This window comes from Cetorhinus maximus, chromosome 24 (assembly GCF_964194155.1).
Source record: "Cetorhinus maximus chromosome 24, sCetMax3.hap1.1, whole genome shotgun sequence".
NCBI classification, from domain to species: Eukaryota; Metazoa; Chordata; class Chondrichthyes; order Lamniformes; family Cetorhinidae; genus Cetorhinus; species Cetorhinus maximus.
The window spans coordinates 29,204,471-29,228,643 of record NC_135902.1 but is presented as its reverse complement, the minus strand read 5'-3'; the positions used below and the strand labels follow the sequence as shown (position 1 = coordinate 29,228,643).

The 24,173-nt window shown below is 42.6% G+C and overlaps 1 protein-coding gene across 1 annotated transcript in view; it reads right to left on the bottom strand.

Moving 5' to 3' along the window:
• mgat5b (alpha-1,6-mannosylglycoprotein 6-beta-N-acetylglucosaminyltransferase B) overlaps positions 1 to 24,173 on the bottom strand; it is a 1,185,562-nt gene that overhangs the window by 770,662 nt on the left and 390,727 nt on the right. Inside the window, exon 7 of the mRNA XM_078570583.1 lies at positions 20,743 to 20,755. Within this exon, the coding sequence (XP_078426709.1) occupies positions 20,743 to 20,755 (13 nt within the window). The remainder of the gene's footprint in view (positions 1 to 20,742; positions 20,756 to 24,173) is intronic.

Sequence of the window (24,173 nt, the reverse complement as noted above, 5' to 3'; positions counted from 1 at the left end):
CTGCAGATGCTGTCAGACCTGCTGAGTTTTTCCATCTATTTTTATTTTTGTTTCAGATTTCCAGCATCCGCAGTATTTTGCTTTTAATTTACTGGATAATCCTCAGTGCACTAAGACTTACGCTGACAACCAATTTAAGATTGTCAGTTGGGCTTGCAGTGTGGGACATTTGTATGTACTGGAAGCTACATATTTTTATACACAGGGCCCTGTTCTTTGCAGACAGAAAGAACATGCACACACATTGCGCCTGTTTCAGCTAAACAAAATAAGTGATAGCCATTCACTGGTTCATTCCTCAGGGCAATGTCTTGACCAATCAGAGTCAAGCTGCCTGGCTTAAAATTTCAAACAATGCTTGGCAGTTAACTGTCAGTCATCATTAACTGGTGCATTTGCAATGGCAATGCCTCTACCAATTAGAGTCCATTTGCCAACCAATCAGCACTCCCTTCTCATACAGTATAAAATTGCTGCATCCCCTGACATTGATATTCTTGCGATTGTCCTGATGAATGCAAGACGATAAAACTTCAACAAAATGCCCTTTTTCAGCAATAATCCTATCTCGTTGCACAATACCAGGTCTAGTAAAGCCTGTTCTCTGATTGGCGCCAGAACGTGCTGCTCTGAAACAACATCCCCAAAACATCCTATGAATTCTGATTCCCAAGTTTGATCCTGTCTCCCCACTATTTAGTTTAAAACCTTCTCTACTTCCCTAGTTATGTGGCTCACTAGAACACTGGTGGTTCAGGTGTAGGCTGTCCCAACAGTACAGCCTCCACTTTCCCCAGTACTGGTGCAAGTGCCCCACAAGCTAGAACCTACTTCTCCCACACCAGTCTTTGAGCCACACATTTATTGCTCTAATTATACCTATGCCAATTTGAATGTGGCTCAGGTAATAACCCAGAGATTATTACCTTTGAGGTTGTTTATTAATTTAGTGACTAGGTCCTCATACTCTCTAATCAGAACCTCTTTCCTAGTCTTACCTATGTCATTGGTACCTACATGGACTATGACCACTGAATCCTCCTCCTCCCACCGCAAGTTCCTCTCCAACTCTGAGTAGATATTCCAAACCCTGGCACCGGGCAGGCAACTCAGCCATCTATACTCACTCGCTTGACTGCAGAGAACAGTATCTATCCCCCTGAATATGCTGTCTCCTATCATGACTGCATTCCTTTTCGCTGATCACACTTCAATGGCATTCTTTGCCATGATGCCAATATCAGTCCACTTATCCACCTTGCAGTCCTTCTCCTCATGTAGCAAGCACCTTGTACCTGTTGGACAAAGTCAGGGGCTGAAGCTCCTCCATCACTATGAGCTGGTTCCCCTTATCTGCCTAACTTGCAGTCACATCCTCCTGTTCCTGACCGCTGACCAACTCTAAAGTTCTGCCTAAGCCAAAGGGTGTGACTGCCTCCTGGAACAAAGTGTCCGGGTAATGCTTCCCCTCCCTGATGTCCCGCAATGTCCGCAACTCCAACTCCAGCTCAGAAACTCGGAGCCGAAATTGCCTAAGCTGCAGACACTGTCCACCACCAGCCCTACCATTTCTGTTCAACCTTATTTGTTTAATTCGTCAATTAGTTAATAATTTATAAAGTAATAGAAAGTTACACTCATCTAGTTTGGAGACAAGGAAGGAAACTCACCAACCACTGGAGGCTGCAATAAAATAGAAAACGGAGCACTTCTTTGCCCCTCTGCACCAATTTCCACCTGAACCAAATTCCCAACTCTTCACTCAATCTACGTCTCACTCAAGCATAGTCTGGTGTCCGCACGCCCCTTTCTATCACAGCTTTATCCCAGATTCTCCATTTATATGTTCTCTTAACTTCTCTTGATGGGTATATTTTAACTAAGTCTTCCCTATCTACAAATACCTATGATTTACTGGTTTTTTAAGATCAAAGCTTCATTTATTTTGTTTTTGCTTTTCAACCTTGGTGATATCCTACATTTTGTGCCTTAGGCCTTCATCTAATAAAAAGAGTCGCAAGGTGAGAAAGCAGGGACATGGGCCAGCTCAATCCACAGAGACAAAGAAGGCTACAGCAAAGAACAAGGCCAGATAATGATTCTATTACTTGGTCCATTGTGCCTGCACTAGTTCATTGCTAAAACAATCGAAAAATTAATCCTCTATTTTGATCTTTCCCCAAAACCCTGGATCGTCCTCTGGTTCAAATAACCATCACTTTTTTTTTCCTTAAAAGACACAACGATCTCTGCCTCAACCGCTACTGGTGGCAAAGTCTTTCATGCTGTGATAATATAGAGAAAAGGAAAAAGAAACAGGAAATGCTGGGAATACTCAGCAGATGATGCAGCATCTGTGAAGAGAGGAAGGCAGGGTTAACATTTCAGGCCTGTGATCTTTTGAGAGAACCGGAAGATGCTACAGATGAACAGTTGATAAAATGTACCAGAGCAGCGAAACAAGGTCAGGGGAAATTCTGATCACATACCCAAAAACATTTTTAAAAATTGGAAAGTGAAGGTGTAAAAAACATGATTAAATTATAGTAGTGATCTGCAGATTTTTGGTTTTCGTTTTTGGAGTAAAGAAATTTGTCCAAACTTCTTTCCTCACTTTTTTATTGACCGTTATAAATTGATGGCTCAATGGCTCACCAACCAGAAAAAAATAGCGTTTATTTTTTATATTTCTACTAAATTTCCTCCACACCTTCCCTGTCCCAATGTATATAGTCATAATATTTCACTAGGGCTCTGCTTTCTGTTGTTCAATTTTAAACAAGCATTGTCACCACTTGGGTCTTTATTGTCACTGGTGATGTTGTATGTGTCTGCATGCCATTGAATTGTAAAGGTGCTCGGCAGAGCAAGGGTTAATGTGGAACTAGAGAATAGCATCACCCACAGTATAATGTAGAGTCACATAGTAGTAGACTGAAAGAACAGTCTAGATAGAACACTCTGGAACCAGCCTGCATCTAGGTAACAGCACCATGCATGACAGTAACCTGGGATCTGTAAATAGTTAAAGGTTAACAATAAACAGTTCATGTTTAAATATACAGGATCTCATCATTGGGACGCCATCATCATGCACCATGTTACAACAGGTGGAATTCAAATTCAGTTGAGGATTTATTCTGTTCTGAGTCTCTGTTTAATTTACCCATCCTTATGGAAAGAATTTTGAAAATACATCTTTACAGAAACTTAGATACCTCCTCAGCTTTAGTAGCATCAATCACTTCTGTAAATAGTCAGAGCATCTTACATTCCTGGGAGTTGACACAACTGCCCTCGATCTCCACGTACAATAGTTTAATCCAGGGATGTATTAGCAACTCAGCCTGGACTGGCTTATTAATGTCTTTTGCTTTTTCAATTTCTCCAAAGGCAAAGCGAGAAAACACTTGGTAAAATGAAGCCAGCTTTGAATCATTAAACTGCTTTATTTTTTCCTAGACAGCAAGTGAACTTATAGAATACAAGTAGTAATCAAAATTCACTTATTCTATTCAACCACACTTTGATTTCTGCACATAAATAATAAACTCACCCGCTAATAATAAACTAATAAACCTATTCCACCTCGGGGGACCATCTTGCTTGTATTTTTAGAATAATCTTACTTCCATTCAAGTTCTGGCTATAAGAAGTGCAAACAGTGCATTTTGGCCTGGAGTGCTGCGTGCATAGCCTGACTTCAATGTCAAATTTCAGCAAAACTAACTGCACCTCCTCCACCCAAGAGCAGAATGCACCAGAATGACTTGGCAGTGATTGAGTTAGAATGAATAGATAAATGATAATTAGAATAAGCTATCTTTCGCTATATCCAGCACAATGGTTCACATATCCCATCTGAAACCTATCTCCCAGACTCACTGCCCTGTAAATTTAATCCCAATGGCTATGTTACGCTTGACAGCAGCATTTTTTGCACACATTACACCAAGGCCCCCATGAGACGTAGTCAGAGGACCAAACTGTGACGAGGCTATAATTACTACATTTTTCAGTCACCATAACTGGTGGTGCCAGGGTGGAATATGTGCTGGGAAGAAAGAATCAGAAGTCATGTGCAATGAATGCAACCAAATCTCTGCCTATTCTGCTTCAAATGGTTGACCAGGCCTAATGAACTCTTGCCAAAAGCAGATGATAAGGCATTTCAGTGGCTATCAAGCTCTGACCATTAGTGCCTGGGTCATTCCAACCTGCTACAAGCAAATGTATCAAGCAAGTGGCAATTTTATCATCTTTTCCCTGGACAAACATGAGCAGAATGAGAAAGTTGTACAAAATACTTGGTATGACCGAATTCCCAAAGCCTAGGTTGTCATTAATAGGAGTATCTGGTCCTACAGACTCCTGTGCACAATTCAATGACCTCCATGAACTGCAAGGGCTTCCATTCCAACAAAACAGGATCATGCAAATCCATTCATTCTTCCTAGACAACAGTCAATGGCATTTTCATTTTAAAGCAATCCACCATAGATTGCCCTGTCCAGAAGAAGGATAGTTCCTTAGAGATCTTGCCTCCTGACACCTCTGAGACAATCCCATTCAGGAACAGGAAATCCCTGACAGCTTGCACCTAATTACCATATAATGCAGATTGCCATGAGGTACTTTGGGTATCACAGTTCTAATAGAGCTGGATGAAAACTACAGTCCCTATGATGGATCTTTCTCATATGTGGAGGGTTCATCCACAAGAGCTAGAGATCCCAAACACTGAAGGGTTATGAGCAGAATTCTCCCTTTGGCGAGCAGGGTGGGGCCCGCTCACCGATGCGTAAAATGACACGCGGTGATGTCAGCCGGGCATCCTGACGTCACCTCGCGCCATTTAGATTTTCAGTTCGGCGGGCGCAACTGCCAAATCGGCTGCGCGCCCACCGAACTGTCAAGGGCCTATTAAGGCCAGTTAATGAGCAATTCAAACAATCAACTGAGCTGCCTTAAGGTTGGCGGGCAGGTGAAGAGCCCAGACGTCCTTCAGAAAAAACATGAAACCTCATTCACGGGCGGGACGAGGTTTCATGAGGGTTTTAAAATTTGTATAAAATGTTTAAATAAAAGAAATTGACATGTCACAGCTCATGTGACAGTGTCACATGAGGGGACATGTTTTTTTTCTGCCTTTGATGAACTTATGAATCTTGAGCCGATCTCTCTGAGGCAGCACTTTGTATACGCGAAAGAGCGCACTCCCGGCTCAGGGAATCCCCTCCGCCTGCACAGGGAATGCACAGTGCTTCCGGGCGGACCTTAATTATCCCGCCCACCTAAAATGGCGGCGCGCCCCCAACTGGGGATGCCGATTGGGAACCCGCCTGCTCACGCACAACCCCCCCCCGCGACAGGGGGAAAATGCTGCCCCATGTGAGATTTCCAGTAAAATGCCAGAAGTGCTAAAGCCACAGGCCTGACAAAGAGAATGTGACCTCCAGAAAGAGTAATGCAGTGAAATATTGTGTGGATAACTTTCTGCTCTTTATTACCTTAATATGATTGTATAGGAACATGAATAGGCTATTCTCTCTCTAGACTGTTCCAACAGTTAAGTCAAAACTAAAAATAGTCGGGTGGTCAGTTTGAAAAAAATTAGTTGAGCAATGTGAGCCCTTGCATTTGCACTCTTTGAAGAAGCTGCTTTTCTCTGGGATTTTTCCAGATTTCTATTGCTGTGAATCAAGTTAGGTTGATAATTTGGTCCAGTGAGAAACATCTGTTACAGATAATTTAATATACTACCTTACACATTTAATGTGTGCCACAAAACACATAAAAATGTTATTATATGGTAATAATATGGTTCCATGTGCCACAAAAGGCAAGTGTACTACACTGACAAAAGGAATTATAGCTTCCTCATCATCTACATATAAATCAGGATAATTCCCTTGTCAGTCTCAGTACTAGTAGTGTATTTTGTAAAGGTAGTCAAACTCGCAGGGTTAACTGACAGTCTTACAAATACCAAAAAAACGTTACTGCACCTATGGATACCCGACTCCCCTCCAATTAACCTTTGTTAGTGTTTAGGTGTAACTATTACAATTTAAAATAATGTGTGTTCAGATAAATGCAGGAGAAAGCATTTGATATTTTACTGAGCAATTTCCCTCTCTGTAAGAGCCTGCTATTCTTTGATTATTGTTGAACTGTACTATAATATAAGTATAACAGCAAGTAACAGTGTCAGTTGTGGCCAAATGCATCACATTCTTGCTTCCACTCATGGGGCAGATTGGAACTCAGCCATTAATGGGACTGTAGGATAAATCAGATCAGATTCATTCACTAGACATTCACCTTCACACATGACAAAGAAAATTGCACTTGGCGCCAGAGTAAATTTATTGTTGCCACGTTCCTTACAGTGAAAGAGCTGCTGTGTAATGCAGCTGGGTCAAGACAGACAAACCAAATTATTGAGTAACCCAATATCATGATATGCCTGCTCGATTCCATAAGACCATAAGACCATAAGACATAGGAGCAGAAATTAGGCCATTCGGCCCATCAAGTCTGCTCCGCCATTCAATCATGGCTGATAAGTTTCTCAACCCCATTCTCCTGCCTTCTCCCCGTAACCTTTGATCCCCTTACCAATCAAGAACCTATCTATCTCGGTCTTAAATACACTCAATGACCTGGCCTCCCCAGCCTTCTGTGGCAATGAATTCCATAGATATTCAAAGGATTCCCTTTGAAACTGCTCAGTGCATCTAAACAGTCAGCGCCCTTCCAAAGGTCAAACAACATGGGACTCTTAATTAGAAACTGCTGTTTTTGTGGGTTAACTATCGGTTTCTAAGAGTTTCTGAGAGAATTTGCAGAATTTTGTTGTTTTTCAGAAGCATCATGGTGCACCAGACAACGGAAGCAGTGGTTTGAAGTAAGTGACATGTGTCATCTATCACAGTTTTGAATATGGCTAAATCGCTTGCAGGGACCTCAAAATGTACAACCCAGCCAACACAATCATGAAGCCCTGCAGCCTTCCATATGCAACCACGTGGAAGGAATGGTACGTTAAAGGCCAAATTTTAAATTTTGGACCCATTCAAAGTAGGAGAGGCCAACAGCAGTTAGGGAATCTGAAAGACCATGGAGCGTGTTTTGCTATTGCTATTTAACTCAGTCACAGCATTAGCATCACACTCACGAGTTTCCTGGCCAATTGAACTGGGCAGGTATGATGACAGCCCACACCTGACTGTTCAAATCTCAGGCTTTAAAGGGACTTTGGTGAGGGGCGGGATGTGTACATTCGTACATTCTACAATTGTCTGGAGAGAGACAGCAATTGTACTGATGGAGTTTCAATGTGGGAAGTCATCCCCATTCTCAGAGGCATCCAAGGAACCATCCATTGACTCTTCTTGGAGATGTAAAGATCTGTGGTATTCTTGACTGGCATCATGGCAGCTTCCTGGCCATCTTGCACAGACATGCATGATAATCTTCTGGTAGTTACATGCCAGTTGATCATTAATAGAGCGGAATCATTTTCAATTGACGAATTCTGATCTGATTGCGTCTTGATTACCACATGAGTGCAGTCTATGACTCTCTGTACCAATGGGTGTCCACTTAGAGCAGCAGGTCCAAAGGTAGCAATTTCTGACTGGCGTTATCAGTTGTAAAGTGCAACTTGCAGCCCTGCAAAATGCATCAGTCACCTGGGAGAAGCACTTATGCAAAGCGGATTGTGATATCCTGCAGATGTCACCAGCAGATCCCTGGAAAGAGCAAGAGGTGAAGAAATTAAGGGCTGTGGTGTCCTTGGCAGTCATTGGCAATGCATGCTCACCTGGTTCATGTGAAAGGACGTCTAGTTCCAGGAGGCTGCAGATGTCAACAATGACTTGCTGAAAAAATTGGAGTTTCCTGAGGCACTGGTGTTAAAGTCATGTCCAGAAAGCTGATCCTTTGCCTGTATACCCACATTGGGATATCACTCCCTGTGAGCTGGAGGTCTCTGTTCATCCCCTTGGTTTGTGGAGTTGCACGTGGCTGAAGAGAAAGCAGCTGCTGCTTACAGCTGCTGATGGTGTTTCTGGCACTTCTCCTCTCATCCCTAATCAGAGTCCCAAGGTAGAGCTGCAAAAGATGCTCCCATGCTGCTCTGAAGGCTGATAGCGGGAATTGCAGATCAAAGTCAAAAAGTGTCCAAGTTAGCAAAAATGACATCCAACGTCTTGTAAATCACCTCTAAAGGAGTGAACGCACATTCTCAAAGTAAGTCCTGTGGGCAAAAGCATAGCTCTGCATTTAAAGGCTTCCCAGCCTGTCAATTAAACAGCCCTGCCAATCTCCCCTGTGCTCTCATCTTGTTGAACTTGAGTTCCAGACAGCCCTGGAAATCCATGTGCGGGCAGATAAAGCCAGAATGCAAGCTTAAAGCTTTAATCAATTGGCTTTTTGCATATTTAAATCTCAGACCTGCCAGTTCCACAGTGGCTTCCCATGCTGTTAGAAACACATCCCAGTTAAATATCAAAGTCTTTGGGTTCCTGCTGGCAATTTTTGCTTCACTAACCACTCGCACACACAGGCACCTGCAGCCACCTCCCCCTGCAGTTTAAAATTCATCCCTAAGTGCCATACATCTGAAACAAAGCACAAGCAACAAGAAACATTCAACTGAATGCTGAGGGCTCTTTACAAGGCAAAGCATGCAAAAGACTACAATCCGGGACACTATGGGAGGGAAGAAGGTTGTACTGTAGAACTATACAGATTTAGACATGTGCAGCCTTGTTTCAATGTCAGTAGTATTTTGGTAATTTCTAGTTGCATCGTATGCATCATTAGCACTCTACTTCTCTCTATGATTGGCGTATGGGTACAATGAGCCATGTTTACATAGCTTTGGCCTGTCTTATATTATCCTCTCACTTTTAAGACCTCTTCAAATAAAAGTGGCCCAAATGATAGCCTTAAAGTTAAAGCTCTGTGAGAGATTTTAGAAAGCATCCATTGCCCTGCAGGGTTCTGTGAAAGTGATCACATACCATGTACACCTTGAGATAAAGAAAGTTTCTTTAATGCAAAGTATTGTGCACTGGAGCTTGAATAATGACACTGATGCACTCAATAACCTTCTATGTTCTAGCAAACCCAAAGGTTCTGCATGGCTGTTTTGCTCTCTCACATTGCTACTGTTGGTTGGTGATGAAGTTGGTGAAAATCCCCTCTTTAATACACCTGTAGCTAGCAAATTGTTTAGCAATAGCAAATGTCACCAGTGCTATAGTCTAATTGAAACATAACACAAAATTAAAATACTGCAGATGCTGGAAATATGAAATAAAAACAGGAAATGTTGGAAATACGCAGCATGTCCGGTAGTATATGTGGAGAGAGAAACAGGTGAAAGTAAACATTTCAGATTGCATGATGACCTTTCTGGTGAAGTTCTGATGAAAGGCCATCAATCTGAAATGTTAGTTCTATTTCTCTCACCACAGATGATGCCAGACTTGCTGAGCGGTTCCAGAATTTTCTGTAGAACCCAATACATACTAATTGAAAGATTCACGAGAATGGTTCCAGGGGTGAGAACTTCCATTATGAAGATAGATTGGAGAAGTTAGGACAGCTTCCCTTGGAGAAGAAAATACTGAAAGGGGATCCGATAGAGGCATTCAAAATCATGAAGGATCTAGAGAGAATAGATAAGGAGAAACTGTTCCCACTTGTGAAAGGATTGAGGATACAGATTTAAAATAATTGGCAAAAGAAGCAAAAGTGATTTGAGAAAAAACTTTTTAATGCAGCGAGTAGCTAAGTTGTGGAATGTACTGCCTGAGGGTGTGGTGGAGGCAGGTTCAATTGGAGCATTCAAAAGGCTATTAGACTATTGTTTGAAAAGGAGCAATGTACAGGGTTATGGGGAGTAGGCAGGAGAATGACACTAAGCATACTCCTCATTTGGAGAGTCAGTGCAGACTAGATGGGCCGAATGGCCTCCTTCTGTGCTGTAACAATTTGTGATTCTGTGAGGGCCACACTGGCTTTGACAGCCTTTGTTAGTATTACACAAATGTTTCATGTTGTGTAAGTGCTTTCCTGAAGAACATTGACTGCTCTGTCAATGTTTCACTGCCACGCCTCAACTAGTCTAAATACTTCTCCACTGTCATTACCAGGTAACTGTGCCTCAGAGGGAGACCAGCTGTGTACCAGAGTGGCAGGACTTGACGTTGCATGCGCACAGGTGCGTCCATTGAAAGCTCCCTGAAGGCACAGAGCTGCCTCAGGGAGCTGAAGATTTATAACAGTACAAACAAAGATATAAAGAATAAGGGGAGGGCTGGAGGACAGCCAATGTGGTACTGTTATTCAAGAAGGGAGGAAGGGATAAACCAGGGAACTACAGGCCAGTCAGTCTAAACTCAGTGGTGAGGAAACTATTGGAAGCAATTCTGAGGGACAGAATTAATCTACACTTGAAGAGGCAGGGATTAATCAAGGACAGTCAGCATGGTTTTGTTAAGGGTAGGTCATGTCTGACCAATTTGACTGAATTCTTCGAAGAGGTGACCAGGTGTGTAGATGAGGGCAATGCATTTGATGTAGGTTACTTGGACTTTAGCAAGGCTTTTGATGAGGTCCCACATGGGAGACTGATAACGAAGGTAATAGCTCATGGGATCCAAGGCAATTTGGCAAATTGGATCCAGAATTGGCTGAGTGGCAGGAAGCGAAGAGTGAGGGCCGAGAGGTGTTTTTGTGACTGGATGCCTGTGTCCAGTGGGGTTCCACAGGGATCGGTGTTGGGTCCCTTGCTGTTTGTGGTATATATAAACAATTTTGATGTGAATGTAGGAGGGTTGATCAGTAAGTTCGCGGATGACACAAAAATTGGTGGGGTGGTAAATAGTGAGGAGGATAGCCTTAGGTTACAGAGGATATAAGTGGGCTGGTCAGATGGGCTGATCAGTGGCCAATGGAATTTAGCTCGGATAAGTGTGAGGTGACCACTTGGGCAGGACAAACAAGGCACGGGGATACAAGATAAATGGTAAGATCCAGGGAAGTACCAAGGACCAGAGGGACCTTGGTGTGCATGTCCACTGGTCCCTAAAGGCAGCGGGACAGGTAGATAAGGTGGTTAAGGAGGCATATGGGATACTTGCCTTTATTAGCCGAGACATAGAATATAAGAGCAGGAAGGTTATGCTGGAACTGTCTAAAACGCTGGTTAGGCCATAGCTAGAGTATTGCGTGCAGTTCTGGAATCCGCATTATAGGAAGGATGTGATTGAGAGAGAGAGAGGAGAGAGTGCAGAGGAGATTTACCAGGATGTTGCCTGGGCTGAAGAGTTTTAGTATTGAGGAGAGATTGGATAGACTGGGCCCCAGCTATGCCTGTCTCTTTATGGGGTATGTGGAACATTCCTTGTTCCAGTCCTACTCCGGCCCCCTCCCACAACTCTTTCTCCGATACATCGATGATTGCTTTGGTGCTGCTTCATCTTGTCTGGACCTGGAAAAATTTATTAATTTTGCTTCCAATCTCCACCCCATCATCATTTTCACATGGTCCATCTCTGACACTTCCCTTCCCTTCCTTGACCTCTCTGTCTCAATTTCTGGTGATAGACTGTCCACCAATATCCATTACAAGCCTACCGACTCCCACAGCTACCTCGACTACAGCTCCTCACACCCCGCTTCCTGTAAGGACTCCATCCCATTCTCTCAACTCGTTCACCTCCATCGCATCTGTTCTGATGATGCCACTTTCAAAAACAGTTCCTCTGACATGTCCACCTTCTTCCTTAAGCAAGGTTTTCCACCCACAGGGCCCTCAACTGTGTCCAGCCCATCTCCCGCGCATCCGCCCTCACACCTTCTTCTCCCTCCCAGAAACATGATAGGGTCCCCCTTGTCCTCACTTATCACCCCACCAGCCTCCGCATTCAAAGGATCATCCTCCGCCATTTCCGCCAACTCCAGCATGATGCCACCACCAAACACATCTTCCCTTCACCCCCCCTGGCGGCATTCCGCAGGGATCGTTCCCTCTGGGACACCCTGGTCCACTCCTCCATCACCCCCTACACCTCAACTCCCTCCCACGGCACCTTCCCATGCAACCGCAGAAGGTGCAACACTTGCCCCTTTACTTCCCCTGTCCTCACCGTCCAAGGGCCCAAACACTCCTTTCAAGTGAAGCAGCATTTCACTTGCACTTCCCTCAATTTAGTCTCCTGCATTCGTTGCTCCCAATGCGGTTTCCACTACATTGGAGAGACCAAACGCAGACTGGGTGACCGCTTTGCAGAACACCTTCGGTCTGTTCGCAAGTATTACCCAGACCTGCCATTTCAACACTCCACCCTGCTGTCATGGAGGAGCACAGTTAACGTTTCGAGTCCGAATGACCCTTCAACAGAACTAAGTAAAAATAGAAGACAGGTGAAATATGAGCTGGTTTAAGGGGGGGTGGCACAAGTAGAGCTGGATAGAGGGCCAGTGATAGGTGGAGATAACTAAAAGATGTCACAGACAAAAGGACAAAGAGGTGTTGAAGGTGGTGATATTATCTAAGGAATGTGCTAATTAAGGGTAGCAAGCAGGACAAGCAAGGTACAGATAGCCCTAGTGGGGGTGGGGTGGGGTGAAGGAATCAAAAAAGGCTAAAAGGTAGAGATATAACAATGGATGGAAATACATTTAAAAATAATGGAAGTAGGTGGGAAAAGAAAAATCTATATAAATTATTGGAAAAAAAAATTGTTCTCACACTGAACAATTTCTCCTTTAACTCCTCTCACTTCCTCCAAATAAAAGGTGTGGCTATGGGTACCCGCGTGGGCCCCAGCTATGCCTGTCTCTTTATGGGGTATGTGGAACATTCCTTGTTCCAGTCCTACTCCGGCCCCCTCCCACAACTCTTTCTCCGGTACATCGATGATTACTTCGGTGCTGCTTCATGCTCTCGTCTGGACCTGGAAAAATTTATTAATTTTGCTTCCAATTTCCACCCCTCCATCATTTTCACATGGTCCATCTCTGATACTTCTCTTCCCTTCCTTGACCTCTCTGTCCCCATTTCTGGTGATAGACTGTCCACCAATATCCATTAAAAGCCTACCGACTCCCACAGCTACCTCGACGACAGCTCCTCACACCCCGCTTCCTGTAAGGACTCCATCCCATTCTCTCAGTTCCTTCGCCTCCGTCGCATCTGTTCTGATGATGCCACTTTCAAAAACAGTTCCTCTGACATGTCCTCCTTCTTCCTTAACTGAGGTTTTCCACTCACGGTGGTTGACAGGGCCCTCAACCATGTCTGGCCCATCTCCCACGCATCTGCCCTCACACCTTCTTCTCCCTCCCAGAAACATGATAGGGTCCCCCTTGTCCTCACTTATCACCCCACCAGCTTCCGCATTCAAAGGATCATCCTCCGCCATTTCCGCCAACTCCAGCATGATGCCACCACCAAACACATCTTCCCTTCCCCCCCCCCCCCGGCGGCATTCCGCAGGGATCGTTCCCTCTGGGACACCCTGGTCCACTCCTCCATCACCCCCTACACCTCAACTCCCTCCCACGGCACCTTCCCATGCAACCGCAGAAGGTGCAACACCTGCCCCTTTACTTCCCCTTTCCTCACCATCCAAGAGCCCAAACACTCCTTTCAAGAGAAGCAGCATTTCACTTGCACTTCCCTCAACTTAGTCTACTGCATTCGTTGCTCCCAATGTGGTTTCCTCTACAATGGAGACACCAAACGCAGACTGGGTGACCACTTTGCAGAACACCTTCGGTCTGTCCGCAAGCATTACCCAGACCTCCCTGTCGCTTGCCATTTCAACACTCCACCCTGCTCTCATGCCCACATGTCCATCCTTGGCTTGCTGCATTGTTCCAGTGAAGCTCAACGCAAACTAAGCTCAACGCAAACTGGAGGAACAGCACCTCATCTTCCGACTAGGCACTTTACAGCCTTCCGGACTGAATATTGAGTTCAACAATTTTAGATCATGAACTCTCTGGTCCATCCCCACCCCCTTCCCGATTTTCCCCCTCCTTTTTGTTTTTTCCAATAATTTATATAGATTTTTCTTTTCCTACCTACTTCCATTATTATTAAGTGTATTTCCATCCATTGTTTTATCTCTACCTTTTAGCCTATTTCAATCCCTTCCCCCCACCCCACCCCCACTAGGGCTACCTGTACCTTGCTCGTCCTGCTTTCTACCCTTAATTAGCACATTCCTTTAGATAATATCACCACCTTCAACACCTCTTTGTCCTTTTGTCTGTGACATCTTTTGGTTACCTCCACCTATCACTGGCCCTCTATCCAGCTCTTCATGTCCTACCCCCCCTTAAACCAGATTATATTTCACCTCTCTTCTATTTTTACTTAGTTCTGTTGAAGGGTCATTCGGACTTGAAACGTTAACTGTGCTCCTATCCGCAGATGCTGCCAGACCTGCTGAGTTTTTCCAGGTATTTTTGTTTTTGTTTAGGATAGACTGGGGTTGTTTTCCCTGGAGCAGAGGAGATTGAGGGGGGACATGATTGAGGTGTATAAAATTATGAGGGGCATAGATAGAGTAGACAGGAAGGAACTTTTCCCCTTGGTAGAGGGGTCAATAACCAGGGGGCATAGATTTAAGATAAGGGGCAGGAGGTTTGGAAGGGATGTGAGGAAGAATTTTTTCACCCAGTTGGGAATCTGAAACTCACTGCCTGAAAGAGCATTGGAGGCAGAAATCCTCATAGAATTTAAGAAGTATTTGGATGTGCACTCATGATGCCATGGCATACAAGGCTATGGGCCTAGTGCTGGAAAATGGGATTAGAATAGTTAGGTACTTGTTTGACAGACGCAGACTCGATAGGCCGAAGGGCCTTTTTCTGTGCTGTAGACCTCTATGACAATGATTCTATGTCCCCTCATAAGACTGTCACATGAGCAGGGGCATGTCATAAATGAGATTTAAACATTTTTATGTTATTTTTAATTCCTGTTGGAAACCTCATCCCGCCCGTGGATGAGGTTTCATAAAAAATCCAAAGGCAGCTTGGCCTATTCGCCCACTCATTAACCGAATGGTTGGATGGGCAGCGAAAAGCCTGATTTAATCAATTGATTAAGGGCCTTAATAGGCCTCTTAATTGTCGGTGGGCGCACTTCTGCCTCTCGCGCACGCCCACCGAGCGAAATATCACAAAAGTGCGCGATGACGTCGGGACTCTCACCCGACATCATCGCACACTATTTTACTCTTGTTCGGGTCAAGTGTGCACCTGCCGATAAGAGAGAAATTCTGCTCCATGTTTCCCTGAGTAGTCTTTCCTTTAATATCTGTTTGCTGGAGTGAGGGTAATACATTGCACTAGGGATGTTTCATGCAATTTATGTGTTCTATCAACTGCCAGCAATTTTGTTAGTTTCAGGGAAGGGACAGTAAGGCAGACTATACCATATCCCTGACATTTCTGCTTCCCAATGCTCAACTGGCATCGGCATAATTTCTCCCTCTGACAAGTTCAAGCCTACAGTTTCAATATTACTTCACATGATCTTTGAAATATCTGGATTTCTTATTTTTTCATGCTTCCATTTTCTAATCCTTTCTATACACAGTGGGAAGGAAGGATTCTTAGGCAGAAAGTTTGAGTTAGAAGAAAAGAATATTGTAGGCGTTTCTTCCTAATGGAGAAGAAACAGGTAAATAAAGACAGCAAATCATCTGAGTGGAAATAAGAAATCAAGCCATAGAGTAGCTTTTCTATTTTAGCAGCATGGGAGGGCTGCCTAACATTGCGTTATGTATAATGCAGCCAAATCATTATGTGCTGAAAGCATATTCAGCAGGTACATTTGCTGAAGCACATCAATCAACACAAATGCTACAAGGTTTTTCTGACAGAAAGAATTGGTATTGACAGCCCACAAGAACCTACTTATATTTTTATTAGTCTTCTACTTCTGGTTATATGATCCATGCTGCTTAATTGAGAGACCATTTCATTGTTAGTAGGGGAAAAAAATGAACAGGAGACTGAATGCTTTTTGAATGGCATCTCATTTTGTAATTATTCCAGCCTTCAACTCTTTTTCAATGCCATTTCCTGAAGCTGACTTGTAATTTGTCTCTTCAATTTTCTATAAAGCACCCATGCCTATTTTTATCTCACATGGGTTACAAATACAATCTGTGGCAAAAAAGGAGAGCAGCCTGCAGTCTACTCCTTGTGCCTGGTGGGAATTCCAAAAGAATTATTCTTCTAAAGCAACCATCAACAGGGCCTTATTACTGCCGAGTGATATTGATTAAGGAAGTAATGATCTTACATTAAATAGCAACAATAAATGTCAAATCACTTTTTTTCGCTTCAGCAGATTAAAGCCTTTGTCTTTTCTTCTGTATGCATGCACCTAGCAATCAATATATCAGAGGGTTATCAATTCATTAAGTCTGCCACGCAGCTTCAAGTCTGAAAGTAAGCAATATTTTAAGTAACTCTTATTTTACGCACTCTATCAAACAAATAACCCGACATAGTTGATTTCATCAGCACAAATGCTTGCTTTATAATAGAACATCCATCAGCAAATCAGGAAATATATTTTCAATTTTTGTCTTTATTTAGGCCATTTACGGACTGCTCCAGTTTGCAATTTTATTAACCTTGCACTTGGCTATGTGTCCATCCCATTTCAATTCACGTTGTGTACAATACTACAAAATACTAATGAGAATTTTTTATTTCTAGTGGGGAATGTAAAGCTGTAAGCCATTTATAAATGTGTTTAATAGTAGGCAAATCATGGAGCCCTGCCAGTGGAAACAAGCCAATGTGCCAAAGTCAACCCTGGCTACTATTGCAAATGTGCAATCTATCTCTCTCACCGGTCACTTTGCCTCATCTGAAAGCTTCATTGAGAAGTGGACGATGAGCGATATTCTGAAACATTTAAACCATCAGCAGTTTGTAAACAGAAAGGAATCATTTACAGTTCGTTAAGATAAAAGCAAAATACTGCGGATGCTGGAAATCTAAAACAAAAACAAAAATAGCTGGAAAAGCTCAGCAGGTCAGAACATGATGAAGAGTCATATGGACTCGAAACGTTAACTGTGTTCCTCTCTGTAGATGCTGCCAGACCTGCTGAGTTTTTCCATGTATTTTTATTTTTGAACTGAATATATGTTCCTTGCTGCAAGGCAGAAAAAGGTCTGTCTGGACTTCGCTAGAAAACTCTTGAATCCCACCTCCCATTGCCACTATTTCTTGCCACAACCATACAAAAATAAATGTGCAATGGAGTTCAAGAGAAAGGACACCATTCCATCAATAAGATACAGAACAAATAGACTACGAGACAGCCCAATCCCCTATTTTATAAAGCTCATAAATATAATGTAAATGATTAAGAATTTAATGAACTCAACTGACAACATATGATCTATGGGCTTTAATAGAAAATGCAGAGTGCAGTAGGCCTATCATTTTGATTCTGTGAGTTAAGAATACATGCATTTTGCAACACATTGAAATTATTTACATACTGAAATGTTCATAATTGTGCAATCCTTTTATGATTTTATACTTTATTTCTATTTTAATGATTGTTTATAACTACTTGTTGTATTTGTATTGTCATCACAATTTGGCCATTATGATTTTTCAATAAACAAATTACCTATCTATTTTAAACAAAGTGCCCTCCATAACTATAGAGCAAAACAATATTGCAAAACAATGAAACAAGAATTATGTTAAAATTTTAACCTATTGGATTAGCAAATCTAAATATCTTCCTGATGAATAAAAAGTTCACAGAGGATTTACCAGCAGAAATACAATACTTTTTATCGGATAATCTAATTGGCTCGATTGACAGCCACTTCGATAATCAGTTTAATTATCAAAGGCCTTATCTTTTGGAGATTTTATTATTCCCCTTGAAAGATTGGGGGTACAATTCGACTTTGGCACCAGCAAATCAACTGCTCAATTTGCATTCCAAGCAATTTTCTTTTCCACAACAATGGAAGTCAAAATATGTCAATACATATTTCCCAATCTTGTATCAATGATTAGGCTTCTCTCACTTTCTTATCCTTTATTCTCTTTATCTCTCATTACCTGGATGTCAGGGAAAATCACATGTGCAAACTAAAACCTTTGCAACCACACCAGTGTCATCCTAACTCCTAAACGAAATGTGAATTCTTATAGCCTTCCAAAAGGGGTATTCCTGGTCTCAAAGAATTGTTCTTTTAAAAGGATAATGCATTTTCACTTCTCAGCATCATTAGATAATCTTCTCATATTGTGTGCTCATAATAATGAACTGACTATAACAAGGTGTAGCTGAGGCAAATAGAATAGTTAAAGAAACAATTCAAAGTGTTAACAAAAATATATTCATTGAAAAACAAAATCTCAGCAAGAAAGGCCCATTCATGGCTCACTCAGGAAGTTAAAGATAGTATTAGTTTAAAAGAATAGGCTTGCAATGTTGCAGAAAACAGTATTGAGTCTGAGGATTGGGTGTGTTTTAGAAACCACGAGTGGGTCACCAAAAATTTGACAAAAAGGCAAAAGGTAGAATATGAGAGTAAGCTAGCCAGAAATACAAAAAAAAACAATTGTAAGAGTTTTTATAAGTATATAAAAAGGAAGAGAGTAGCTAAAGTAAACACTGGTCCCTAAGAAGCCGAACAGGAGAAATTATCATGGGGAATAAGAAAATGGCAGAGGCATTGAACAAATATTTTATGCCAGTCTTCACAGAAGACACAAATTTCATACCAGAAATAGATGGTCACTGAGGGGCTAAAAAAAGATTGAGGAAACTAAGATAATTAATATCAGTGGAGAAAAAGTATTGGAAAACTTAAGGGAGTAAAATCTGACAAATCCCTGGGACTGATGGCCTACACCCTGGGGTCCTGAAAGAGATAGTTGCAGAGATAGTAGATGTAATGGTTATGATTTTCCAAAATTCCTTAGACTGGGAACAGTCCCATTAGATTGGAAGTTGGCAAATGTTACACTACATTTCAAGAAAGGAGGGAGAGAAAAAACAATGAACTACAGACCAGTTAGTCTAACATCAGTTGTAGGGAAAATATTGGAATCTATTATTAAGGAAGTCTTAACACTGCACTTAGAAAAGTTATAATATGATTAGAATAAGTCAACATGGTTTTACTAAAGGGAAATCCTGTTTGACAAATTTATGTACTAGGGTATAACTAGTAGGGTAGATAAAGGGGATCAGTAGATGTATTATACCTGGAGTTTCAAAAGGCATCGATAAGATGCCACACAAAAGGTTAATAGGCAAGGTAAGGGCTCATGGAGTTGGGGGTAATATTTTAGCATGCATAGTGGTTTGGTTAATGTGAAGAAAGCAGAGTGTGGGCATAAATGTGGCTTTTTCAAGCTGGCAGGCAGTGAATAATAGGTCAGTGATCCCACAAGAATCAATGATCCCGCAAGGATCAGTGCAGGAGTCTCAGCTATTTACAATGTATATTACTGACTTAAATGCAGAGGCAGAGAATAATGTATCAAAGTTTGTTGATGATACCAAGCTAGTGGGAAGGTGTGAGGAGGATACAGAGAGGCCAAAAATAAAGACAGGTTAAGTGAGTGGGCAACAAAATGGCAGATGGAGTATAATGTAGGGAAGTGTGAAGTTATCCACTTTGGTAGTAAGATTAGAAAAGCAGAATATTTTTTAAAAGATGTGAAACTTATAAGTGTCGATGTTCAAAGAGGCTTGGGTGTACCGTCAATTGAATGCAGAAAGTTAGCATGCAGGAGCAGCAAGCAATTAGGAAAGCAAATGGCATGTTGGCCTTTATTGCAAGAAGATTGGAGTCCAAGAATAAAGGGGTCCTACCGCAACTGTACAAGGTTTTGTGTGGCTACATCTGGAATACTATGTGCAGTTTTGGTCCCCACATTTAAGAAAGGTTAGACTTGTATTGGGGGCGGCGCAGCGAAGGTTCACTAAATTGTTCCTTGGGATGAGAGGGTTGTCTTATGATGAGGGGCTAAGTAAATTGGGCTTATATTCTGTGGAGTGTAGAAGAATGAGAGGTGATCTCTTTGAAGCCTATAGGCCTGAATCTTCTGGTCGGCGTGCGGGGGCAGGCCCCACTCGCCGACTTGTAAAATGACGTGCAGTGAATTCGGGCGTGTGTCCCGACATCACCGCGCGTCATTCCAGTTTTCAGCTCGGCGGGTAGGCGCGCGCCGGAGTTGGCTGCGTGCCTGCCGAACTGTCAAAGGCCTGTTAAGGCTATTTAAAAACCAATTGTCACAATTAACAGGGCTGCCCATCCAACTTAAAGGTTGGCGGGCAGGCTAAGAGCCCAGGCATTTTTCATGGAGCCTCATCCAAGGGCAGGATGAGGTCCCATGAAGGGCGTATAAGTTTAATTTAAAAATGTTATTACAATTCATTGACGTGTCCCAGCTCATGTGACATTGTCATATGAGGGGACATGCCTGAATAATTTTTTTTTCTTTATTTCAATTTTTCAACATCAAAATGTGCCTCAGGGAGATTTCTGCGCTGTCTCGCGTGCAAGCGCGAAGGAGCGCAGGCCGCGACTCTCCCTCCTCCCCCTGCCCGCACAGGCAGCGCTCAGTGCTTCCAGATGCGCGTCACGCTGGGTGGGCCTTAATTGGCCTGCCCACGTATAATAGCGGCATGCAACCAATCACAGGCGGCAATCGGCTGCGCGCCCACCCGCGCCTGCTCCGGCCCAGCCCGCACGACGGGGAGAAAATTCTCCCCATAAGGTTCTGCAGGAGTTTGAGAAGGTAGACCATGAGGGGTTATTTCCATTGGTTGGGGAGTCTAAAACATTGAAGCACAGTCAGGATAAGGAGCCAATCATTTAGGACTGAGATGAGGAGAAATTGGTTCACTCAAAGGGTTGTGAATCTTTAGAATTCTCAATCCCATGAGGGGACATATTTCATTACATTTTTTAAAAAATGATTTTTTTCATATATCTTCATCTCCCTGAGGCAGCTCTCTGTCTCAGGGAGATTATGTAGCACGCACTTGCCCGAAGGTCGCGCTTGCCCAGCTCGCACTCCTCCCGCCACCCGCACAGACAGTGCTGAGCGCTGCCGCTCATGTTTCATGCTGGGCGGGCCTTAATTGGCCCGCCAGCATGAAACTGCCTTCCGGTACCAATCGCAGGTGGCAGTTGGCTTCCCAACCGCCCCCGCCCAGCCTGCACACCAAGGGCAAAATTCTGCCCATGACTTCCAAGACCTGGTTGAGACTCTTCAATCCATAATGACATCAACCAATTCTACCCCTGAGCATGTGCCCTGCAGTAGTGTGCTGTCTCTTCGGAGAATGGCAATAAATCGGCTGCCTTAAGCTGCTCTTGTGTATTCACAGGAATGAGCTTCAAACATAGGGCTGGCATTCCTTGATACTGCGGGAAAAAGACTGCTGGAAACTGGATATTCTGCAGCAGTTATGTTGGATTCTGGAGTTACCTCAGGCTTCGAAGATCCCGGGAAACCATCCCCGCCACTCACCACTCAACCCAATCTCACTCAGAGACAATCTCGTGGCAGACTAGGAGCTCAAGCAAGTAAAATAACTTGCACAAGGGTGGAGAAGGTGGTTCTCCTTGTGCCCATTTGGAAAAGAGGGTAAAACGTACCAATTTCTAAGGGCAACATTCATCACCCTGAGTACAATTAAAAGGCAAAACCCATAATAGGTCAGATAATTTTTCAGGCATTCCTGATTGTCGACAACAGACATTAGATCCCTGATATATTTAAATTTGGGATGCATGCTTCTATCCTCTCTACTAGATTGGCCCATGCTCAACAGTACAGGCACTAGGCTCACTCCACTCAGGAGTCTTTCAGTGATTGCTACAGCTAAGCAGTGGCTGTCAACAAGAAAATCATTTTTTTTTAATGTACTGCCTTGAGGTATAGGAGTGCTCCATCCAGCTCCACAGTGCTCCTGAGAACCGCAGCGAGGCTATGATCAGCCCTCATCCTCCCACTGTGCCCCTTCAACCCATGGGGAGGTGTCAGCTGTGGCTCAGTTCATAGCACCCTCACCTTTGAATCAGAGGGTTGTGGGTTCATGTCCCACTCCCAGAAACCAAGAACTGTGATTGTACTCAAAAGAGTTGCAATCTGTGACTGTTGATAACTCGAAAGAGTTTCAACCCATGGGACTTAACTTTGGCCACTGTCGATGAGGCAAGGAGCCCAAAATTAATTCCATGAAAATGGATGAGGTGTCTCAGGAATCATGAAAGGCAAAGGCAGCTTTCCTAAATTATTGAAATGAGGCCCAAAGCCCAATCTTGTGCCCTGTGGGTGAGCAGTGTGTTCATGCCGTTGTTTCAGAATCCACAAACAGGCAATAACTAATTTCTACCCCATTGTGCCAAGATCTGAACGTAGATAGATTGAATGGAGTTTTTTTGTCAACATTTGGTGAATGCTGTTCTACCAAGTAAGCCCAACTTAATAACATGGTTCTGGGTGCATGTTTGAGTGTGCTTGCAACTTTGAGTAGAATGATGGCAGGGGAAGAGTTTCGGCTCCTGTCTGAAAAAACAAACAAGCTGAAATTTTTGACAATGAAGGGCTTTGTAAGGGTGCAGAAAGGAACAGGGTGATGTGAAGTACTTCATTTGGTACTTTAATATACTTTATTAATTGAAAACACTAGGCTGCGAGATGTGTTCTTTTTTCTCTGGCCACTGGCAGACATGTGATATATCGTCTCCTTCCTATACATTCTCTAATGGAGGTACTTCCCTCTCACTCCCATTGTCATTATCAATATCCTTTTGGCTTCTGCAAGCATTCTGCACCATTTGAGGCAGCTGTTTTTCTGTAATTCTAATGTTTAAGGCTTGCCTGATGGGCATTGCTCACTATCCTACACTTGGACAGTTTCAGGTAATTGGAAGAATCACAGACATGAAACCATCTTGGCTTTAAATAAATAAAATTGTAATCATTAATCCATTTTATCTGACAAAAATAGTGAGGCTTAAATAATGCACAGTCTTATTTATTAGTACCAACGAGAAAAAAAGAGTAAAAAGTAGAAATTCAGCCAAAAGACAAAGGTGCTCAGAGGTATTGCAAATTAGCACTGGGTCAAGGTGTTGTGAATCTCACTATCATCAAACCGCTGATGCAGCTAAAGAGTAGAAATGAGTGTATGCTTTGGAGGTTAAGGAAAATCAAATGGTTCAATAAATTATTGATCATAAATGCACTAGACTAGCGGAATTCATCATTCATTAGCCCTGCCCTCATACAGCCTTCAAATACACATTGAAACTAAACAGCAGGATAATTTGAAATAAGACACAATGAATAAAGGCTGTTTCTCAACTTAATTTCTATCAAATAAAACAGAAGCTTCAGAATGCTCCTTTCATTCCTACCTACTGTAAAGCATATCTGTTTAATATACTGACCTAATAAATGTCATATTTACACTTCACTATCGAACCTTGCTTTCTAGTTTCATATCCCAGCTCATTACTTTTTTTTGCAGCCTTCAAGAGAGAGCACTACAAAGTCCTTTACATTTAATTAGTGTCTTTCAGCAGACCTTCACACATCCGGTCAGAGAGAGGGTTGTATTTGATGTCTTTAATAGCTTTTAGTTAAAGGTGGCACATAAGTGAATTGAAATTAATCTCAATTGTAGAGAGCACTAGGGCAGTATTGGATACTGCCATAGAGCGCATGTGATTATGTGAGCACAGTACTCTATGGGCAAGCTTTCAATTCATTACTCTGAAATGTGCAGGTATTCCTGTAATTTACATAAAGTCTGCCATTGCAAAAGAAAATTATGCATTGAAGGAAAAAGTAATTGGGTTTCCCAGTTTCAAGATGGCTACTTTGTGCTTCTAGAATCCAAACTTGGCCTGTAAATCACATGTAACATTAAAAGGTCAACGTGACACATAGTTACCAGAGGGTACTATATTAATGTTCAGTAAAATATTAGAACAATTGCATTGGTTCCATGTTTTCTCTTGAAGTATTTTCAAGAATAAGTGCACAAGAAAGTTATCAAAAATTTGCAAAACAAATGCAGGGAAAATATTTCAGGACAGATTTTCCTGATGCTC